Source organism: Aythya ferina (genome assembly GCF_964211825.1).
Source record: "Aythya ferina genome assembly, chromosome: 5".
In the NCBI taxonomy this organism is placed as follows: domain Eukaryota; kingdom Metazoa; phylum Chordata; class Aves; order Anseriformes; family Anatidae; genus Aythya; species Aythya ferina.
The window spans coordinates 44,696,799-44,716,692 of NC_140301.1; the positions used below are offsets into that span (position 1 = coordinate 44,696,799).

Consider the following 19,894-nt stretch of genomic DNA (forward strand, 5'->3'; position numbering starts at 1 on the left):
ATGTTATTGTGAGCAATGAATTCAGAAACAACAAAATGAGCCCTATTTCCTTCAAAAAGGGTGCTGTCTAACAAATTCAAAGCACAAGAGACGTAAAGAGAATGCTTAAAGCAAGCCTGCCATTCACTGCAGCCTGTCAATATTCCTGGTGCTTGCAGCGCTTGTATATATTTACAGAACATTAACTACAGAAAGTCTTCTCTTGTAGTATTTATTTTGGGCTTTAAATCTAAACAGGGAAACCTGCCGTTAAACATTTGCAAAGGGGCCCAGGCGACAGCTTAAAAGAGTTCGATGTTTAGTGTGAAACACATCAAGTGCCTCAAAGTGGGAATGCCAGAAAATGTTAAGTCATTTCTGAAACATGAGGCCACTCAGTGCTCAAATGAGGATGTGTACTAACTCTGATGCCCTCCATTCCCACTTAATGCCATGGCAGTGAAAGACAGCAGCATCACGGACACAGCACTGGCTAGGAGCCAGCGACACCTGTGTTGCAAGAACAGCTTCTCTCTCACTCTCACATTCACTTGTTTCTCTTCGTTTCACAGCAGGATGCTAAAAAAGTCTACTTGCAGTCAGGCACCTGAGGTTCTGCACCGAGTTTCACAAGTGCTAGAAAAGCAGTGCAATAAAGGCAAGACAAGATACATTCTGCACTGACACAGCAGAAACCCACCTGGGCTGACTGGATAGATGTCATTGTCGGCCCCAAAGAAGAGATTGCGTGTCAGCTTGCGAGGATCGACCTTCTGAGGGGTGGACGAGGCCGGACAGAGGGAGAACCTGCGACGAAGAAAGTTCTCTTCCTTCATGGCATGAGCTGTGGGGGTTTTCTGAAAAGGAAAGATAGAAATAACAGTTCATTTCAAGACACAGGAAATCAAAGTTTCACACCCAGATGACTCCGCTGCTTCAAAGCCGCCTAATCCTAAGAAGTGTGCCAGATCTTTTTATAGATTGCCAGAAGGCTAAGAAAAAAAGAAAAAGGAAAGGATATTAGTTTAAGGCTACAATTACTGATTTGCTGACTCTCAGCATTTGCAAACTGGAGGGAAGCAGGACACTGCTCCTTGGTGAATCCAGGCAGTAGAACTCCCTCCTGTCTACAAGGATCTATCTAGGATAATAGTTACTTACTGGGTCTATCCAGCGTATAGCAGCTAAAATTCCTCTTTTTTGTTTGCTTTTAAGATTTTGGAGACTCTTTTATAGAAGTAACTCCATTGGTGTGAGCAGAGTTGCACCTGCAAAAATCAGCATTTAAAATGAGCAGTGTGGAGGATGACCAGCAGCGTTGGCTGCAGAGAGCAGCAAGTAGAGATTTGCAGGTAAGTGGGACAGAAAAACTAGCGTCACTCCTGCCCTTATTTTCTATTAGAGCACATATAAATATTTTCATTTTTCTTTAAAATGACAGATCAGCCTAGCAGTTTGACTAATATGGTAAGTCTTGCTGCTCTGCAAGGGTAAAGAACAGCATTTATGTCCTTGAAAGCCCCCCTGCATCCTTGCACAGGAGCCGGGTGGTACTGTGCTCTTTACCACCACTTGGCTGATGCGTTAGACCATCCTGACTGGAATTAAAGGTTTCTTTTTATACACATCCAACAAGCAGCTCTTTCTTACCCCTTACAAACAGATACTATGACTGTCGCATTCCAGAGTTAGAAGCACTATTCTCTCCCTGTGTGCAGCTCTGATGGGCAGGGCTCTTGCTAGCAAGAAGTGTTAAGCCAGCCTTCGGGCTGGCATCGCAGGACATGAAGTCTGCTGCTTCCCCAGGGGATGGTCACTGTGCAAAGGAAAATCCTTTGAGATGGGATGCATTTCCTGAAAAAAGCCTCCAAGCTTTCCCGTCTCCTTTAGGCTGGGACATCCTGCCCTGCTCTTCCTGCCCCCAGCACTTTTGCTCTTGCCCAAATGACCAAGTTTAATGGGGAAGCCTCAGTGGGCTCTTGGAGCTGGGGCTCTGCCTGCATGGCTGACGCAGCACATGGGGGGGGGGGGTGCCATGAACGTGTCCCAGTGTGAGAAGCTCCCCTCCTGTGTTTCATCAGTGCGCCGTCCCTCCAACTGCTCTGCTAACCCCGCGAGAAGGCAGTCTCCATAAGAACATTTTGTCTTTTTTTTTTTTTTGCAGCTTCATTTATTTACACAGCAGGTTGCGCTGACTTTATAAACTAGCTGTGATTTACAAGGTGAGTCTGTTCCTTCCTTCCCGCAGGAGACAGCCTCAGTGCCCAAGACCTTAATTTGATACAGACCAGCCTGAACCCTGTTGCTGACCATGGGTGAACCTTCAGATGGGGGTGTCTGTAATATCCAAAAAGGGATGAATGGCTACCAGCTGGGGCTAGCCCCAAAACAGGACGGGTGTGTGCAATTTGTAGGGGACCTGTGTCCCCCACTGGATCTGAATCATCTGCAGCAGGAGAATTAAGATCCAATGCAATGTGAATAACTTAGCTGCCTAACATTTGGCACCTTAACTAACCTCTTTTTTTTTTTTTGCATAGATATTCTTGACTGCAGAGTGCAGGGTTGTGGGGCAGCAAAATTAAAGCTAACCTAAAACACAAAAAGAGAGAAGAAGAAAATACAGCTAGTTACATGTCTCAAAGCAAAATATTTAAAAATAATCCAGGACTAAATAGCTGGGTTTGGAATGCTAACACTGAGCTATTTTCTGCATTTGTTTCCAGCAAGGCCACTTCAGCTCTCCGCTCTGGAACTGCTCATAAGCAGCTCAGAGGAAAAGCAGGTCCATGGGACACTCTCCCCAAAAAGCAGCGATCCAGCTCGGCCGTGCCCATCACGCAGCCAGGTAGGAATCCCCAGTCCATCCCCACCAGGGAACCAGTCACAGACACAAACCATCTGTCCGTCCCACCATCACACGCCGCTGGCACGGTGGGGACTTCCTGACATGGCAGCACAAGGGCCCTATCAGCCAACTTCATCTCCACACAGACACAAGCAGAGAACTGCTCACACCAATGTCGGTGGCACAGCTCTCGACACCTGAGCACAAGCAGGCAGTTTATCGGGCTGGACATACCCCAATATGAGTCATTTCAACTACCAAAAAAGTGACAAATTTCCCCCACTGTTGCTGCTTTCCCTCCAAGTCTAGCAAATGAGACAGAGGACAGTTGAAGAGAGATACCTTGCCTTGATCTGAACACTCCAGCTGATACAGAATCCATGAGCTCTCTTAGAAAACTAACTTCCTTGGGAAAAAATCTTCACCTTAGCTCTTGCAAGAATTTATCTATTCGTTAGTCCTGCTAGATTAAAAAGCCCTGAAGCTTGCAGCTCAATTCATTTCTGGCTGTTGGTTCTGTGGTCCTGATCACAAAAATGCAGGAAAGGGAAAAAAGGGAATACAGAGAGAATTGAGAGAGTCGCTAAACACACTGGGTTTCAGGATTGCCCCTTTAGTGTTGACAGCTCTTAAGGCAGTAATATGCTGTTAAATGTGAACTGTTCACTGGAGCTTAAACAGGAATAAATAATTCAGTAGCAAGAAATAAACTTCTTGCTAACCCTGTCTTTGAGACTACTTTATCTTTTAAACCAAAAAATAGAGCAGATGAAAAGCCTGCTACTGTGAAGCACAGGACAGTGAAAGAGATGAACCTAACAGAGTGCAATTGCCTGGTGGGACTTCTGCTCGCAAGCAGCATCAGCAATAGCCCAGGGAAGAGCAACGTGGCAAGAATAATCCTTGTTTTATGAGCAAAACTCATGGCTGCCACCAAAGTGAGTGGGGACTGCCAGAGCTCTCTGCTTCTGACACTGGACCTGTTTGGGGTGAAGGCTGTGAGTAACGCAGTGACAGACATTACACGTTGGAGCAGAGATGCCTTTCACGTGGCTGCTCTGCATTTTGAGCCTCTCATGCTTGCTGGGAAGACAGCGGCAAAGGTTTTGGGGGATAGAATTTTCCTGGCTCCATCTTTACATCTTCTAAGTTGCTGATATATAATTACTGCACAGCTAAACACTGTGCAGACATTATCCTGCCCCTACCCTCTGCAAACCGGTGGGTAGGTTGGTTTGCTTACTCTCATGTTCAGCATTTTAAAATAGATTGGAAATATGCTCTATAAATAGTTAATTAGGGGGTTGGTACAGTCAAGAAGGCTGTGCCAGTTAGGGGGATTCTTAATTTATTCAAGACTTGTTTCAAACAACCTTCTCTTTTTCTGGTCACTAAATATTTCCCAGAAATCAAATTAAGCCACATTTTGTATTCACAGCAGCCCTTCCTTCACTCTAGAATCTGCATCAATAAGGAAAATTAAATCCAAAGATACTGACATTTCCTGACTCAATTAACCCTGAGGAGGTAAAATTTTCATGAATGAAAAGGCAAATTGTTAGCAGATACATTCTGGCTTTTACAGTCCCAACTATTCACAGCGAAAAATGGCAGCTCAGATCTTCAGCAGTGGTAAATTATTAGTTCAGTGGTTCACTGGTGATTCACAACAGCTGAAGAACTCCCGATCAATCCAGAAAGTCTGTGAAATCTGTTTTGGGAAGCTATTCCTAAAATACCTATTTATAAGATAGGTAATTGGACAACCAACCCCCTACTTACAGTTAAATAAAAGCTGACAGAGGGAACAGTGCCTGAGCAGGCAATCTTTTCTCTAAGTTACCCATGGTTTTTGGTTAGGGAACAGCCAGAGTGCAGATATTACAGTGTGCAAGGAAGGTTTCAGGCTGTCGTGCTGTTAGCTGGAAGCGGAGCACACAAAGTGTCAGCCACTCCCCAGAATAATCAGGGCCAGCTATTTCTCTGCTGTGCTGCCAAGGGGACCGCTCCTCAGCAGTGGTGGTCTTTGGTATTTGGGTCTTGGTATTTGGCAGTCCACGTCTTGCTCTGCCAAGTCCCAAGCCAGCCCTGCTCTTTTCATCCTTCCTGCGCTCCAGATACAGGGAAGTGCTGCTGCTGCAGGACTTCAAACCCTCTGCTGGGTGCCATCCTGCTCAGCTTGACCATCAGTCCAGAGAGGGGAAAAAAAATAACACGGGTTGCTGAAGACATCCGTCTGCAGCAATAGAACCAAGTTGTGGAAAGCCAGATCTAAAGACTGCTTCATTATGATTACATGAAACATGAGGGATTTTTCTCAGCTGCTTCAGCAGGCTCAGAAGTGTGGATCATTCATCCCTACAACCTAACTCGGGGCTCATGTGCTTAAAGCTGCTTCTCTCATGCTGTTTTTATGGACAATGCCTACCAGAGCCACCCTCAGCTTTCTATCTGCTCTTGCTCTCTCCCAGAGCAGAAAAAAAATATGTTTTTCTAACTACCCTCTGCTTCTCTGCTCACCTTTTCCTGCACTGGGCAGGGACAGTAATGTAGTAATGAGGAGACAAAACAATCTCCCTTAATTCTTTGTAAGATGCCTTGATTAATGCTTTCTTTGTATACACTATTTAAAACATTTGCAGCTCGAGGCACACCAGGGGTGCATATATGTTTAACTGTCTCATAACTAATCTCCCTCTGCGGTGAGCTTATGTACAACGGCCCCAAGCAGCACACCTATAGGAATTGCATGCCCACACTGGGGAAAAAAACATCCCAGATCATTCATTCTGGGGATCCCCAACTTGGAAAAAGACAGGGGAAGGCAGAGTCAAAACGTGCAAAACATTTTCATTTGGCATGTCGGAAAACCTCATCTTCAGAATCACCTCTGGTTTGGATAAACATCTCCTGTGTGCAAACATCGGCCCATCGCTAAAGCCGTGGTGCGTTTGGGAGAGGAGTCTGTGATCTTATGGCTTGGAAATGGGGTTTGTGCTTTGCAATAAGTATAGTCCTCATGTGTTTTGTCTTCAAATACTTTGCCATTTACTTTGTAAACATTATGCTAGAGTTTACTTTAGAGTAAGACTATCAATAAGTGGGTCTTTGAAATGAATGCTCAATGATTTTTATATCCACCTCCGCTGACCTTTAAGCTGTAAATTGATTGTTATGCAGAAGGCTATTAATTTAACACAGCTTATTACATTTCCCACTCGCACTGACGGGCCTCTCCTGGCTTAGCAATTCCACTGGTCTTTTCCCTTGCTAACTGCATAGATCATACCTCTCTTGCTGTAATTATGACTAGTACCTCAGCATTAATTATTTCCCCAGCAACTGCAGGCAGAATTCCAGGTTTTACACATACCACCAGAAAGATAAGAAAGCCCCTGGCATTCAGAGAAAGACAGCAGTGAATAGCTTTTTTGCAGACCTTTGTCTTACTCCATCACTTTTATATGTTCAGTAAATCATACTTTGCACAATCTCATTTAGGCCCTGATTTCTGAAGGCATTCCTACTGAATAAAGCTCATGTGAAGGTGTTTCCATCAATCTCTGCAGGAAGGTAAAGTGCTTTCACTGAATCCTCTTCAGTACTTCAATACCATGTTCTAATATATTCAACTGAAGATGAGCAAAAGGTAAATCACGACTGTTAAGCATCCATCAAGCACCTGAACACTTATGCATCTCACTGAATTTTTATTTAAAGTTAACTATTATTTATTACTGATATTGGTAGATAGCATTCTTTTAAGCAGGGAAAAAAGAAGTCAGAATGCGGATTAGCAAAGACTCCTCGCCAAACCAAAAAGTACAACCATGTGCATCCACAACATGCAGGAAAAAATGTGCCCTCACACTTTCTGGCACACTTTTTGTAACATGCACTAGCCGAGCGGTTCCATCCACTAAGGATCCACTTTGAAACAAGCCCGGGAGCCAGATCTCTAATTTTCTGTGTTATCTAGAAACATTTGCGTACTCCTTTAAACTGAAGTTTCATATGGATGACAAGGATTCCCAGGGCTGTCCTGCTGGAGTCACTGCGACTGGTTCTGTACCAGGGCAGACAGGGTGTGGGACAGGCCCAGTGCAGTGATGGAAATACAGGACCAGGTACACAGCAACACAAATGAGAAATCGTTTCGTTGCTTGAGCTAAAGCTCTTGGAGATTTAAAGCCATGACAAGAACACACTGCTTTGGATAGGTGTGCGGTTATATCATTTGCAGGCAGGCCACCTCTTCAAGGTCAACTCTTATCTTGATATTTTCCTTTAAAAAGAGCATATTAAGGAGCATCATTACAGCCTCACATTGCTATCTAAATCACATAATGAGATCATATTCTCTTTTAATGGAAGGATCCTACTTCAAGCTTTAATGACATTTATAAAAACCAGTCTACTGCAAGCCTCACTGATGGCTTTCTATGATATCCACCTCTGCCTTTATATAATTAAATCTAGAAAAGACCATGCCTTGGGGCTACACTCCCACCACACAATTACTAGGAAATACCAAGCTAATTTTAAGACCTGCTTTCATGCTTGATAGTGTCCTCTGACAGTACTCCCTTGTTTGTGAAATATTGCTCCCTTGTAACAAAGCAGAAGAAAATCAGACTTTTATCTTAAGTCCTGCTGTGCCATTTGCAGACTCAGGCTCAGAAAGTAACTTCAGCATGGCAGTAGATGTGGTAGATGTTTGCAAGCCAACTTACAAGAAAGAAAACAAGCGCTGTCCAGTTTCACAAAGATTTCCCAGAATCAAACTGAGATTATTCATTATCATTGGCATCCATCATATCAAACACACGCTCACAAAGAATGAAGTGGACGACAAGGATTTAAGACTGTAAGTATACTTCTACCTTGACATCCTGTGCCAATCACAAGCCATACTTTTGCCCAATGGCTCCAACCACAAGCCCACTAAATTATAGCCGAGCTGGCTTATAAATGGCTGAAGAACAGCAAAGTGACGGAGAAATGACTGCATCCCACGACATGGTGCTTCAGTCACTGAATTTTCCACTTCTCCACTTTGTTGATTCCCATGTCAGATTCAAACGGGCTCTGTAAACCTCTGGGGCCTTCACAAGGAGGGCTGAATAAACAAGACCAAAGAAATTTTAAGGAAGCGCATCTATTTTTGAAAAGATCCTTATATGCCCCTGTTTAGCTTTTCAGGCTTCTGGGTGCTGTGGCATACCGAGATCTGCTGTACAGTGGTTTAAATTTAGCATCCACCTATACTTCCTCTGGTTCAGCCGCTCTCCCTCGAATTCTAAAGGAAATTAATACACTGTGTATTTTTTTGCATAAAATGCACTGTTTCTCCAGAGACAAGAGCATCAAGCTCTTCCTTCAACAATAGTTAAAAGACGGCACTGCAGTTATTTTGGTCCTAGATTTTTAATTAAAAATCTCTGTGGGAGGAAGGAAACTAGACAACCCACAAAGAGCATTAGGGTGGAATCTGTGCTGTGTTAAATGAGCCCAAAGGACTCAAACCGTGCACAGGCCGATGCAGCGTGCACAACAAAATCCGCACTCAATTCTCGAGCTCACAACCCTTCTGCGCCTACCTCCGTCCTTCCTTCTCTGTCAGTTTATCTGGCATTTAGCTGGAAAAAAGAAGCAGCTTGGGTAAACTGCACTGTCACTTCAGCCCGAGTGAGAAGCAGGTGAATGAACGCACCCACGGCATGTGAATTTAAGCATGCATTTGTCTTTGCTGATCTCCTCCTATCTGCTAGAATAATACTAACCCAGTATTTCTGCTGGTGGCTGCTCCAGTATCGACACGACTGTCCCACTGTCCATGCAGTTGGGTGTGTGCCGGGCAGAAGCCAGACAGAAACTCTTTGTGTGAGGTATCAGCTATAAATTAAAGCCCTGGAGAATCCCAGCAAGCAAGCAGTTATGACAGAGCGTACATCTTGCCCCTGACTTCATTTCAGTGAAAAAGGTAGGCCCCCAAGCAACTTAAACGTGCTCCGTAGTGATCGCAAGCTTGCTGTTTAAAAGCATCCGATACATTTCAACAGTATTCGGAAACACCTGACACCGAAGACCTGAGTCCCCTTCCCCTCATATCACTTTTATATTAAAATAGTACCAGTGGTGACATGAAATTCCTCCTTGCTGACACCAGTGTAAGCAAGAGCAGGACCCGTCTCCCCACTTCGTGGGCAGCAAACCCGACAATGCAGCTCTTGACAAAAGACAGCAAATCTGAAAGCCGTGGAACAGAGGAAGAGGACTTTTCCCATCACTTTAAAGCTAACCTATGCTGACATCGGCTTTTTTTTTGTCCCCGAAAGGAAAGATTCAAGCAAGAAAAGCCCCAACTGAAACAAAACACTGCTGCTGAGCTCCAAGCACTCCTTCCTACAAGTACTGGAAATACAAGGAGGGGAAGCAGCTCTGACTGGAGAGCTGCAGGGCTCGCAGCTGGCGAGGCTACGAGCTAAGCATGCAGCACACTGCTGGCACGAGGGCATCCACGCCAGCTCCAGTGCTGCCACAGGGGAGGGTGGAGAGGGCAAAGGAGGATCTGGAGAATCAGGGGCTCCTGTAGACTCCCGCCTTCAGCTTTATGAATCACACTGACCTTCAACAGCTCCACGCTGAAAGTGTAAATGTGTCTTTAAGCAAAAAAATAAAAATCTTTGCCTCCTGAACAACTGCGGTCTGAGGCCTGGCACAGAAGGAAGATCAGGTCCAGATTGCCCCTGGCTGAAAGGAAGCCAAACACAATGCAGCCGATTCACAGCATTTTCTTTATCGCAGCGCTAAGAGCAGCCAGACAATGCTTTCCAACACAGACCACTGCAATTCATCACGAAGAGACGGGAGTTAGCAGGAAACGCTCCCATTATCTCTGCTACGAAAAGGAAGCAGTGAGGAGAATGGCTAAAAGGTGACAGACAGATTTTATGAGGCCAGACTTGAGCCATGCTCTGGGCTGACCAGCTCATCTTTTCCATACCAGAAAAAAAGTGATAGGCTTCAGCTGCACAGCTCTTACAAAACAGGAGTCAGAGTTGCTGCACTGTGGCTCTTCAAGAGAAAACAAACCAAGACAAATGAAAATATTTCAATAGCAATTGTGCTGCGCCAGATCCCCGGGCTGTGTAAATCGGGGGAGTTTTGTGGCCTCCTTAATGGAGCAATGCTGACTTAGAGCTGCGAGCACAGGGCCAGGCATCCAGCGAGTAAAAGGGAGGTATCTCAGACCTGTGAGGCTGTAGGGAAGAGGTGGAGAACGTGAGGCCATGGTGCTTTCTGGCAGTAATTTGGTCTGCATTACAAATGTAGGCTTCGAAATGGTTGCTGCCTACAAGCTCTGAACACAGAAGAGCTTATAAACACAAAAGCCCAGATGGAAAAGATTTGAAAGGTTTGGGAGGGTAACAAGGGAAGGAATAAACAAATATCTCTGAAATGAAGTAAGGAAGCACTTAAAATGGCATAAGGCTAGATGGCCTGTACAGACTTTGTGGTGCCTCTGAAAGGTACAAAACCTTTAACATCCCACGGCTGTGCACAAATACTGAATTCCCCTACAGGGCATAAACACAGGCTGCTCCTACCAGCTGCCAGCAATAAATACTATTGCCCAACCATTAGCAATCAGTCATTACTGCACCCAGAAGTGCTAGGAGCTGTACAAACACGTAGTAAGTAATTGCCCCTGCCTCAAAAAGCATACTGGGATTCTGGCTCAAGCAGCCACTCGGACCCAGACACATTTGCTATGGAGCAACAGACCATGCCAGCTAATGTCTGAGTGAAACAGGGAAAACTAAACAGCATCACATTTTATGTCTTCCCCTTGATCAAGTCAGCTCATTCAGCGCCTTTCCCAGCAAAATTCATCTTCCACTGCAGTCAACGCTTCATCTTTAGGGGCATATATAAACACTGCTATTAATGACTTCTCCCCTGCACAGCTCACAACTGAGACACCAGTGATGGGATCACAGTAAGGACGATTAGTTTTTTTTATAATGAGCAGTCACATCTGGTTAAAAGCGGAGGTGACGAGACAATAAAAAAGAGATTTCCAAAGCTGCTCACCAATGGATTCTGCAGCCTCCTGTGGGAGCGGGGCTGAGCTGATACCGTGTCTGTCTGTAAATCCCACGTAAAGTGTCCTGACTGCAAGCCTCGCTGCCAACAACTGCAGGCAAGGACCTGGCTGATGCCTCTGCCTCTCCTTCCAGGGCTGCCAACGTTGCTGGACTCTTTGAGGAAAAAGATCAGCTGCTGACAGCCCACAGCTCCTACCCAAGGCAAACAGAGCAGGCAAAAACCTTGAGTCAGCCCAGGGAGAGAAGTAATTTAAACCAGCAAAAGGACTGCCGCAGATCACCTTCCTCACAGAAGGAAGCAGCGAAGACCAGGGCGAGCTGGATGCTAGGCTGGGTTACATCCCAGCTGTGGATTTGTCCAAGGTTGGCTCTTTGTTCCCTAATGGCCCCAGGCAGTACGGCACGACCCAGCCCCAGCCTGTGCACAGAGCCACCTCTGCCAACGCCATCCGAGTCACAGGCAGTAGATGAGCTCGGGAAGCAACAGCAAAGGTTTTCCTCCCTACTCTGCTGCTGTCTGGAAGGCTGTCTCTGAAGCAGCGCGCAGTCTGGAGGAAATGAAGTCAAGGACCGCAGCACTGAAACAGCACTCGCAGTAAGCAAAGGTGGGAATTAAATGAGACGGAGGTGACTCTAACGCACAGGGGGAAACTATTAGATTCTGCTGACGTTTATTTCCCACAACAGCACAGCAAGGTAACTGTGCCAACAAACAGGTTGATGACTGCAAGCAGCACAAAGAAAACACATTCCTCTTAGCACAGCTTTGCAATCTTCTGAGAGCACCATCTTTTTGTCCCCCAGACTCCTTCACCTCACCATCACCTGCCTCAAAATAACCTCTTCTCATGCACAAAGGGTCGTACTGATTTATTTACTCTTTGGCAGAAGAAAACCTACAAGTTTTAGCTAGGTCCCATGTTTCCGGACACAGGTCAGTCATGTGAAATTAGGACAATTGCTCTGCAGAAGACTGTAGCCAGTTGATGGCACTGCCTTTCCCCAGGTACTCTGAGTACCAAGTGTTTCCTGTACCGTACGTATTTTTGTTTTGCCTGCAAAACCTTTCCTGTATGGCTACTGCTCATCATCCAGCTTAGCAGCAGGGCTGGGAAAAAAACAATCAATAAACCATGGTATCTGGTATGATAGTATCTGACTGGAATTCTTAGAAGTTTCCCTCTGTACCCACTGATCTCAGGACTGCCCTGCCCTGCAGGTAGCTGAGGCAAATGACTGCAGATACAAATGCTGAGTATCTCACCGCTGCCAGGCACTCACTTATCACTGGTGCAAGGAGCTTGTACCTCTGCCACGGCCCTCTTATATTGCCAATACGAGGCAAACAAAAACACAGGCCAGCCGCCAGTCTGGAAGTCAAAAAAGTCTTACGCACTTTATTTAAAAATAAACTACAGTCCGTGACTCACAAGTCATGACTTTTCAGCCAACACACTGCCCAAGTCTTGGTTTCTTACCTGTGAACACACAACAGGCAAAGCAACACGATGTCTTTCCGCTGTACCTCCGCTCACATAGGCATGATCACAAACGTGTGGCATATTTGACGCTCGCTTGCAAGGAGTTCTGGAGGCTGTGTGCAGACCAAGACTTGTTCTGCGCGTGACTTTGTACCAGTTCACCCATCTAAGTTAGCAGCACTATTCGCTGATGTACTTCTGCCAGTACAACGAAAAGTGTGGATGGAGTCACAGCCAAATAAAGGTGCTCTATACTGGAAGAGCTTGTTCTCCTTTCCCACAGGGGAAAAAGCTGTGCTGGGATAAGCGTGTTCATACTGGCAGACCTGCATTTGCACTTGGGGAGGGTTACAGCAGTGTTGCAGAACTGCAGGTAAAAGTACAACCTATAAGCAGGCAAGACCCAATCTCACAGGGGATTCACTACTCCGATCTTAACTCACTCGTCAAATTCCTAATTCTACAAGCAACCTAGACACAAGGCTGAATCAGGCTGATTGGGGTTTTAGCTCAACTAAATCCACCAGAAATCCATACAGACTGCCGACAAGGAATAGCGGCAGCTTGAGGCAAGGCATGCTCCCAGGTGGGCTCTCACTAATGCTAGTTATCCCTAAGGGACTCCAGCCCCTTACGCAGGTGACAAGTTACCCAAGTTATTTAGCAGCAGAGGGTAGGGAAACGGCCAACCCAGCTGTACCAGAACAAATTCCTGAAAATGTCAATTTATGAAGCTAATCAACGGATGCCACTGCCACAGCTGTTTCTAGCAGAATTCAGACCTCAAGGGAGCTGAGCGCTTGTGTTTCTGAGCAGACAGAAATGCAAATAAGGCATTCAGGTACTTACAAATCCATCACAGCCGATTCCTGCCAGTCAACAGTTCTCAAGGCATAAGGCTACAAATGTTCAAAGAACCCACTGCATTTGCATGATACTGCATCCAGCCTCAGAGGCAGGGCAATGGAAACAAAGAAAGGAGAGGAGGGGAATGAAAAGCAAGGGGAGAAGAGGAGGGCAGGTAAAAATGAGAGCCTGGGAGGACTAAGGGAAGAGTCTACACGAGGGGAGATTTTGAAGAGCTACTGGGAGCCCTGAAGGCTGGGGTGGGCTTTGGGAAGGAGGAGGAAAAGACACTCACCGTGGTGCTCGCTGTCTCAGCCGGCCACCCTCTCCTCTCCCACGCGACGCCTGTGCTCAGGGCAGCTGTCCCTTCCCCAAACCCTCGCACTAGGCGCACGCAGAGGTTTTCCAGCCCGCTCCCACATGCACCACTCCTCCGAGCTGCGGATCAGCGCAGGACCCGGGGCTGGCACCCACATGCCGAGCCTCTGCTCCGGGGGCACATGGCAATGCAGCACGCCTCCCACACGCTGCCGGCACGCCGTCTACGCGCCCAGCCCTGGCTCAAAAAAACAGAGCGACTCCCTGAGCGTGGTGGCTGCGGAAGAAAATCCTCAAAATAAGCGCAGCGCGATTCGACCCAGCGCTAGGAGCGAAGAGAAGCTGGAACAATAGCCCTGAGGGGTGTGATCTGCCAGTATTCACCAGGGGAAGTTTAAAATGCAATGCCAGTTGAGACAATTATTTAGTTGTCAGCGCTGTTAACAGTTTCATTGCTGATCAAAGCTGCAGGGCAGCACAGAGGGAATTAGAGCCACTTACCAAAATGGGCCAGCAATACACAATCTGCAACTCTATTCCTGTCATATATAATCCCTCCCACCCATTCTCTTTTTTAGAGGCTCCTTGGCATACAGAATCGCTGTGCAATAATAACAATAATTAAAGAATCAGCTCACTCTTTTCTGCAATTAATCTGTAAGGGAGAAAGTAAACACCTGCAACAGCATAGGGGTGGCAGTGGTGGAAATCCTTCCGTGCACCACGTGGGGCTCAGATATACCCACGCTGGACAAAGGTTCCTCGGCCACTCCAGCATCATTTTGGAAGCCGCGCAGAAGGTGCCACACAGAGGCAGGTTTGCCAAGCACAGGCACAGCCAGCAGATGCTAGCACAGAACTGCTGCTTCAGCTTTAAGAACAGTCAGATAGATGTTGCTAGTTACAGTATCCCATAGCGATTGTACACATATTTCAGTAGGCAAGCATGTTTAATTACAGCTCTGCTTCTCCATGTAGCATTCAGAGCCTGGAAAACCTCCAACTGTTCTCCTTTCTTGGGTTTTCCCGATATTGCTAAATTAAGTAATAAGCAAAACTCACAAACCTCAGCCAAGGCTCGCCCCAAAAGGCTCTTTGCGTCGTGGCTGTTCTTCCCAGCCTGCGCTCTGCCCTGGCCTTTGCAGCGAAGGGAGGGCTTTGAAAATAACATATATATCCATCAGTGCCACCAGCTGTAGTGTAGCAGCCGGTGTCTTTTTGTATACAGTTTTCTAGTGACTTGTCTGGTTTTGTGTCAGATCAGATTCCTCTGAGACATCTGGCATTATGTGACTGAAAACAATATGAACTAAAAAGCTTTGGGAGAACTCCCACTTGTTGCGTTGATTTCTCATGAATAAGTGATATCCAAAACAGTAGAAAATTAAGATGACAGTGATAATAGTAACAATAAGAAGCTAGCATTTCCGAGGTGTTTTACACCTTCAAAGCACTGTGCAAACAAGGATTAAAATGCATGCACCAATACCACCCCCTGCACTTGACAGTCCATGGCTTGATGAAGGCGCAGCGTCTGCTGAGACATGAAGATCTTTTATTAGATTAGAAATCTCAGTTACCAGAGACATTGTCGCAGCGGGGAACTGCTGAAATCCTCGTGGGAGGCCATGCTCACGTGTCAGGCCCAAATCCTGCTGCCACTGTGGGGTCCCATGTGAGGAGTGACACCGAACCAAGGGACCATGGCGAGTTTGGGGTCTGGGAGGGAGCGTGTACACAAGGGTGTTTCTCTCTCTTTCCAGTGGTTATAAAAGAAAGCCCATGTGGGTGGGTAATGTGGGCCCAAAGGAAAAACTGGGATGAATTTGAAGAGAAAGGCTCACAAGCAGCTGGCAGCACAAGGAGTCTGAGATCTTGGAGGAGATGAGGGGATGCAGATGGGCTCCTGGCTGTGAAGGACACCTTGAGGACAGGCAAGGGCTACAAGAGATCTTTGAGGGCACACCAAAAAGATGCTGCCAGGAAGAATTTTGCCCAGGAAAACAATCTGATGATCTCTCAAGGTCCCCTCTGGCCCTATGTTTCCCTGGGTTCCTAGTTCCCCCTTTCCCACCAGCTGGCCCTACAAAGACAGGTCAGCCTTTCAGCACTCACTTGGGTTGTTTGGCATTGGCAAATCCAACTGTCCTGTGGCCGGTCGCCTCCAAGAGCTGGGGGATTTCTGCAGTGGAAGATGCAGGAGCAGCTCTTAGCGACCCCTTCTCCCTGCCAAGCTGCTGAATGTCAGAGCAGCCTGCAGTTCTGGACCGTGCTCTGCCCTAGGCAGCCACAAGAGCTGCTGGCTCTGCGCAAGGAGCGAAAAGGCAGAGAGGGAAACTGCTCCTGCATCGTTAGTGGGCAATGTTACATCTACCTCTGCCATCTCGGCCCCGCCAAAACAACAGGAAATCCTCAACTTAGTTCCCAAAAGGGAGCTATTCTACCTTCCTTCTAAGATGTCCTGCCTCTTCCTTACGCCACCCAGTGCAGGATCAACTCGTTTCTGCTGAACTAGTACGTGGCTGCTCTCAAGAGCTCGTCCCGCTCGGCTGGGCTGGGGTCAGCGGTGGCTTGCTTGGGGTGAGTGCTGACGGGATCAGTTTGAATGACTCTTGATCTTAAAAAGACTTGCTTGAAAGCCTTTTTCCACGTGCCCAGTAATCACAGCCCCACTGTTTCTTTCTTTGTTTATGCCCGGTTTCTGCTGAGCAACAGCTTCCTTCCTGTACTTGGAAAAGCATGCCTGGGTCACAAAGCTTATGTCAGGTGATTCTCGTTAGAAGTTTGGCTGAACTGTTTGCCTTTCTAGAAAAGCAGAAAATGCATCTTCATCTTCAAAAAACAGGACAGCAGTCACGTGATCACCATGAAATGCTGTTAGAGAAAGGCCAAGTAGCACATGCAGCTGTGTGCTGCTAAATTAACAACATAAATACAGATTTTAGAGCACACTGCCACACTTAAAATCCCCCCAACTTATGATGCTTGCAACAAATCAATGGCCTGATCAATTGGCAACTCGAAAACAACCAAGCTGCAGCCTGGATGATGTCAGCAAGTTCAGCTCCCTTCAGTGGCTCATGCTCCAGTAGCGAAGGTGCTTTCAAAGATATCACAAATTGGGAAGAGCTCATTAACCAGTCCAGGAAAATCCCAGCACACTCCCGCCTCGAGGTCTATGCCAGTGCTTTTCCCCTGTGCCCGATTTGCTCAGCCACAGCCACCAGCCCACGTCGCACAAAGCGCAGCTTCTTCCTACGACCCAAGCAGCTAAGGCCCAGAGGCATCTCCCTTTGTGTCTTCTGATTTCCTGGGGAAAAAAAAGGCACACCTTTTCCCTTCAAATTCCTCTGAATCACAGGGAGGGCAGGCAGCTCTTAACCCTCCTCTAGCTGGACGAGGAGCATACTAAAACCCCAGCACCAGCCCAGCCTCCTGCAGCAGCTCTGGCAGGGATGGTGGGGCACGGCCAAGCCCACCGGGCCTCCCCTGATCGTACAGTCTCCACAGGGTATTTCTAGCTCGAAAAACCCAACCAACCTGAAATAACCTCTCTTTTTCATTCCTTTTTTTCTGGCCTGGAATCCTCTTGAAATATCACTGAGGTGAAAGGGATCTGAGCTTCGTGTTTTCCTGCCTTCACAGAGCGCAGAGACACACATATTGACACAAAAGGAACATGACTGGCTCTGCAGTGCTGCCTTCCCATTTAGCAAGAAGCAGAGGAGATGGAGGAAGAATTGCTTTCTGCTTTATGCTCAGCCATGCCTTCCCACTGCTTCCAGGCATTAACTGCACGTTTCCACAACTGCATGACTGCAAGAACATGGGCAAGCCCTTGGTTTATAGTAAGCAGCAGGTTAAACCATTTTATAGCCAAAATTCTGATTAAAAAAAACCTGTGATTTTGAGTCCATGCTCTCAAACATTCTTATGATTTCTTTCATGCTGTACCTTCTCATGCTATTTTCAATCTAAAGCCTTTTTTTTTTTTTTTTTTTTTTTTAAACAAACACACTTCATTCATCTGTGCTCTTAAACTGCATCCAAGATGCTGTGTGAAGAGGGCCAAGTCTTAACCAGCTCCCTATCGTTCGATAAAAAAAAAAATTGTAGAAACTAAGACTTCAAATTTCCAAGTAATATATGGTATTACTGTTGTGGTTTGAGACAATTCCACAGACAGTGCCAGTGGCTTTGCCTAGACAGCTCCCAAACCAATCTCCTGCTGTTCCCCTAATTAATTCCCTACACGCATCTCAAACCTCTCATATATTAAGTGGCTGCCACAGTTTTTATTTGACATTTGGATCTTTCGAGACAACAAGGTGTGAGACAGTGGCCACAGAAACCCAGTGAAGTTCTGCCAACAACTTCAGCAGTAACGGCATTTCAGGCGAGGGGTACTGCTTATCTTCTCTCGGTTGGGTTCTCCAAAGTCACTCTTCAACTGCAGCACTAAGGAAATCAGCATGTGGGGCAGGGAGGGCACCTCGGGCAGGCTGAGCCCTGGCTGGGGAAGGAGCTCCTGACACCACACCCCTCCCTGCTTCACAGCTGAGGAAACCGTGAGTCAGGTTGAAGGGAGAAGGCTGGAGATATGCCAACTTTCCTTTACGCTAGCAGTCCTGCATGCTAAAGGGTGCTTTTTGCCCAAATATCCCCCTTTTCGGTTCATAAATTATTAGGGCCATGGCAAGTGGGTTAGTGATGGTACTGTAGCACACTTGCTGCTTTACATGAGGCACAGTCTTGATGGGATGTTGTTTTTCACCAGCAACGCAGCAATGCTGCTGCTATCATCTGTTTAGCTTACATACAGAAAACAACCTTTCTAAACCACAGCATCCTATTCCTGAAGCTCAGCACCATCAGGAATAGCCCAGAACCAGGCCTGCTCCATTACTGCAGTCCCCTGAAAGGACGTGAATTAAGAACTTGTATAAAAGACAGTAACACTGTAAATTAGCCATCACAGGACCATCCCTGCCACCATCCCTACCAGTGCATGTGAGGCTTTGCCATTTCACTACAGAGCTGACTTTTGGAGGAGCCAAATCTTCCTGCTTTCGACTCCGCTGTACCTAAACAGTGAAATATTGCAGGAAGGGGGTAGAAAAGGGATACGAGGACAGGCATTATGCCCTATTAGCAATGAAAGGGAACGATCAGAATGGTACAATTTTACAGATTCAGACACTTGAAGATGCCCTTTTTCAAAAACAAAAACCAAACAGAATCCCTTGCAGTTCAAAGAATGCTGGATCCCAAAGTCACAGAGACACGTGAAGACAGCTAGTCAGAAAGCATCTGAAAACATGAGCTATCAGGAAATAATCGAGAAGCCTGAAATGGCAGCAATCAGGGAGAACTGAGGGCAGCAAGTATCTATTCACCATCCGTCCCTCCAGGCAAATTACTCTTCTCAGGATGTTTCTGGCTAATAGGCTCATCTTGAAAATATCTTTTTTTGCATATTTAATGTCTGTTTCTGGGAACACAAGCCCATCAGAAAGTAGGAGTAGGTCTGGACCTCTGCGGCCTAGTTTAGGAGAAAATGCAGCCCTTTTTCCAAATAGACGATTAGGTCCCACGATCCAGGAAGAAGCAAGAACACAGCCAGCGCGTGTTTATAAATCTGGCCACATCTGATCGCCGTTTCCAAACTCTCCATTAACAACTTGGTGGACGTCCAGCAGAAGGAGGTTTTCCAGGGCTAGGACACTGAGGAAACGCTGCTGTTGAAACATGCTCTATTGTAATGATATTCCCCAGTGACACGATGCAGCTGAGATAGGATTTGCGCTTGCTGCCCAGTCAGCCTGAGCCGCTGCCCCGCCGCCAATAAATGGCAGCGTTTGGTTTTGGGGGAGTTGTTCTTTCCCTTGGTTTATTTCAATGCACAAAACCTGCAAGGAGAAGACTTTTCTTGAGGGCAGACAGCAGAGCTGCAGAGAAGAAAACAGGACAGTGCTTGCCTTCGCAAAGTAAAAGCCACCACAGGCCTGGGAACCAAGATGCAATTTTTACCCCCTTTGAAGATGAGGGCCAAGGATATCGGGCCCCAGCTGGGAGCCCCAGATGAGGGCAGGATGAAAGCACTGCTCGCGCAGCCACTAGCAAGCACAACGGGAGCTTTATATTGAAAAATGTGCTACAGGGCAGAGTAAACTTTCTAAACACGCTGAGATATTGTTTTTGAGCGCCGCTCTGAACTGCTTGGTGTAACTTTAGTTAACTGAAGAAAGGAGGAAAAAAAACTCACACACAAGTTTTACATATAGTGTGAGAAAAAGGCCAGCAAAAGGGAT

General features: G+C 46.6%; 1 protein-coding gene across 9 annotated transcripts in view; it reads right to left on the bottom strand.

Annotated features, from left to right (window-relative positions):
- The window catches only part of OSBPL5 (oxysterol binding protein like 5), a 177,902-nt gene that overhangs the window by 59,543 nt on the left and 98,465 nt on the right, over nucleotides 1-19,894 (bottom strand). For 8 of the 9 annotated variants that reach the window (XM_084522452.1, XM_084522448.1, XM_084522451.1 and 5 more), the window contains one exon: nucleotides 680-836. In XM_084522452.1, coding sequence (XP_084378578.1) covers nucleotides 680-815 — 136 coding nt within the window. In that variant the 5' untranslated portion in view covers nucleotides 816-836. Of the gene's footprint in view, nucleotides 1-679; nucleotides 837-13,560; nucleotides 13,951-19,894 lie in introns of those variants that run through there. The other variant, XM_084522449.1, reaches the window with a different exon arrangement.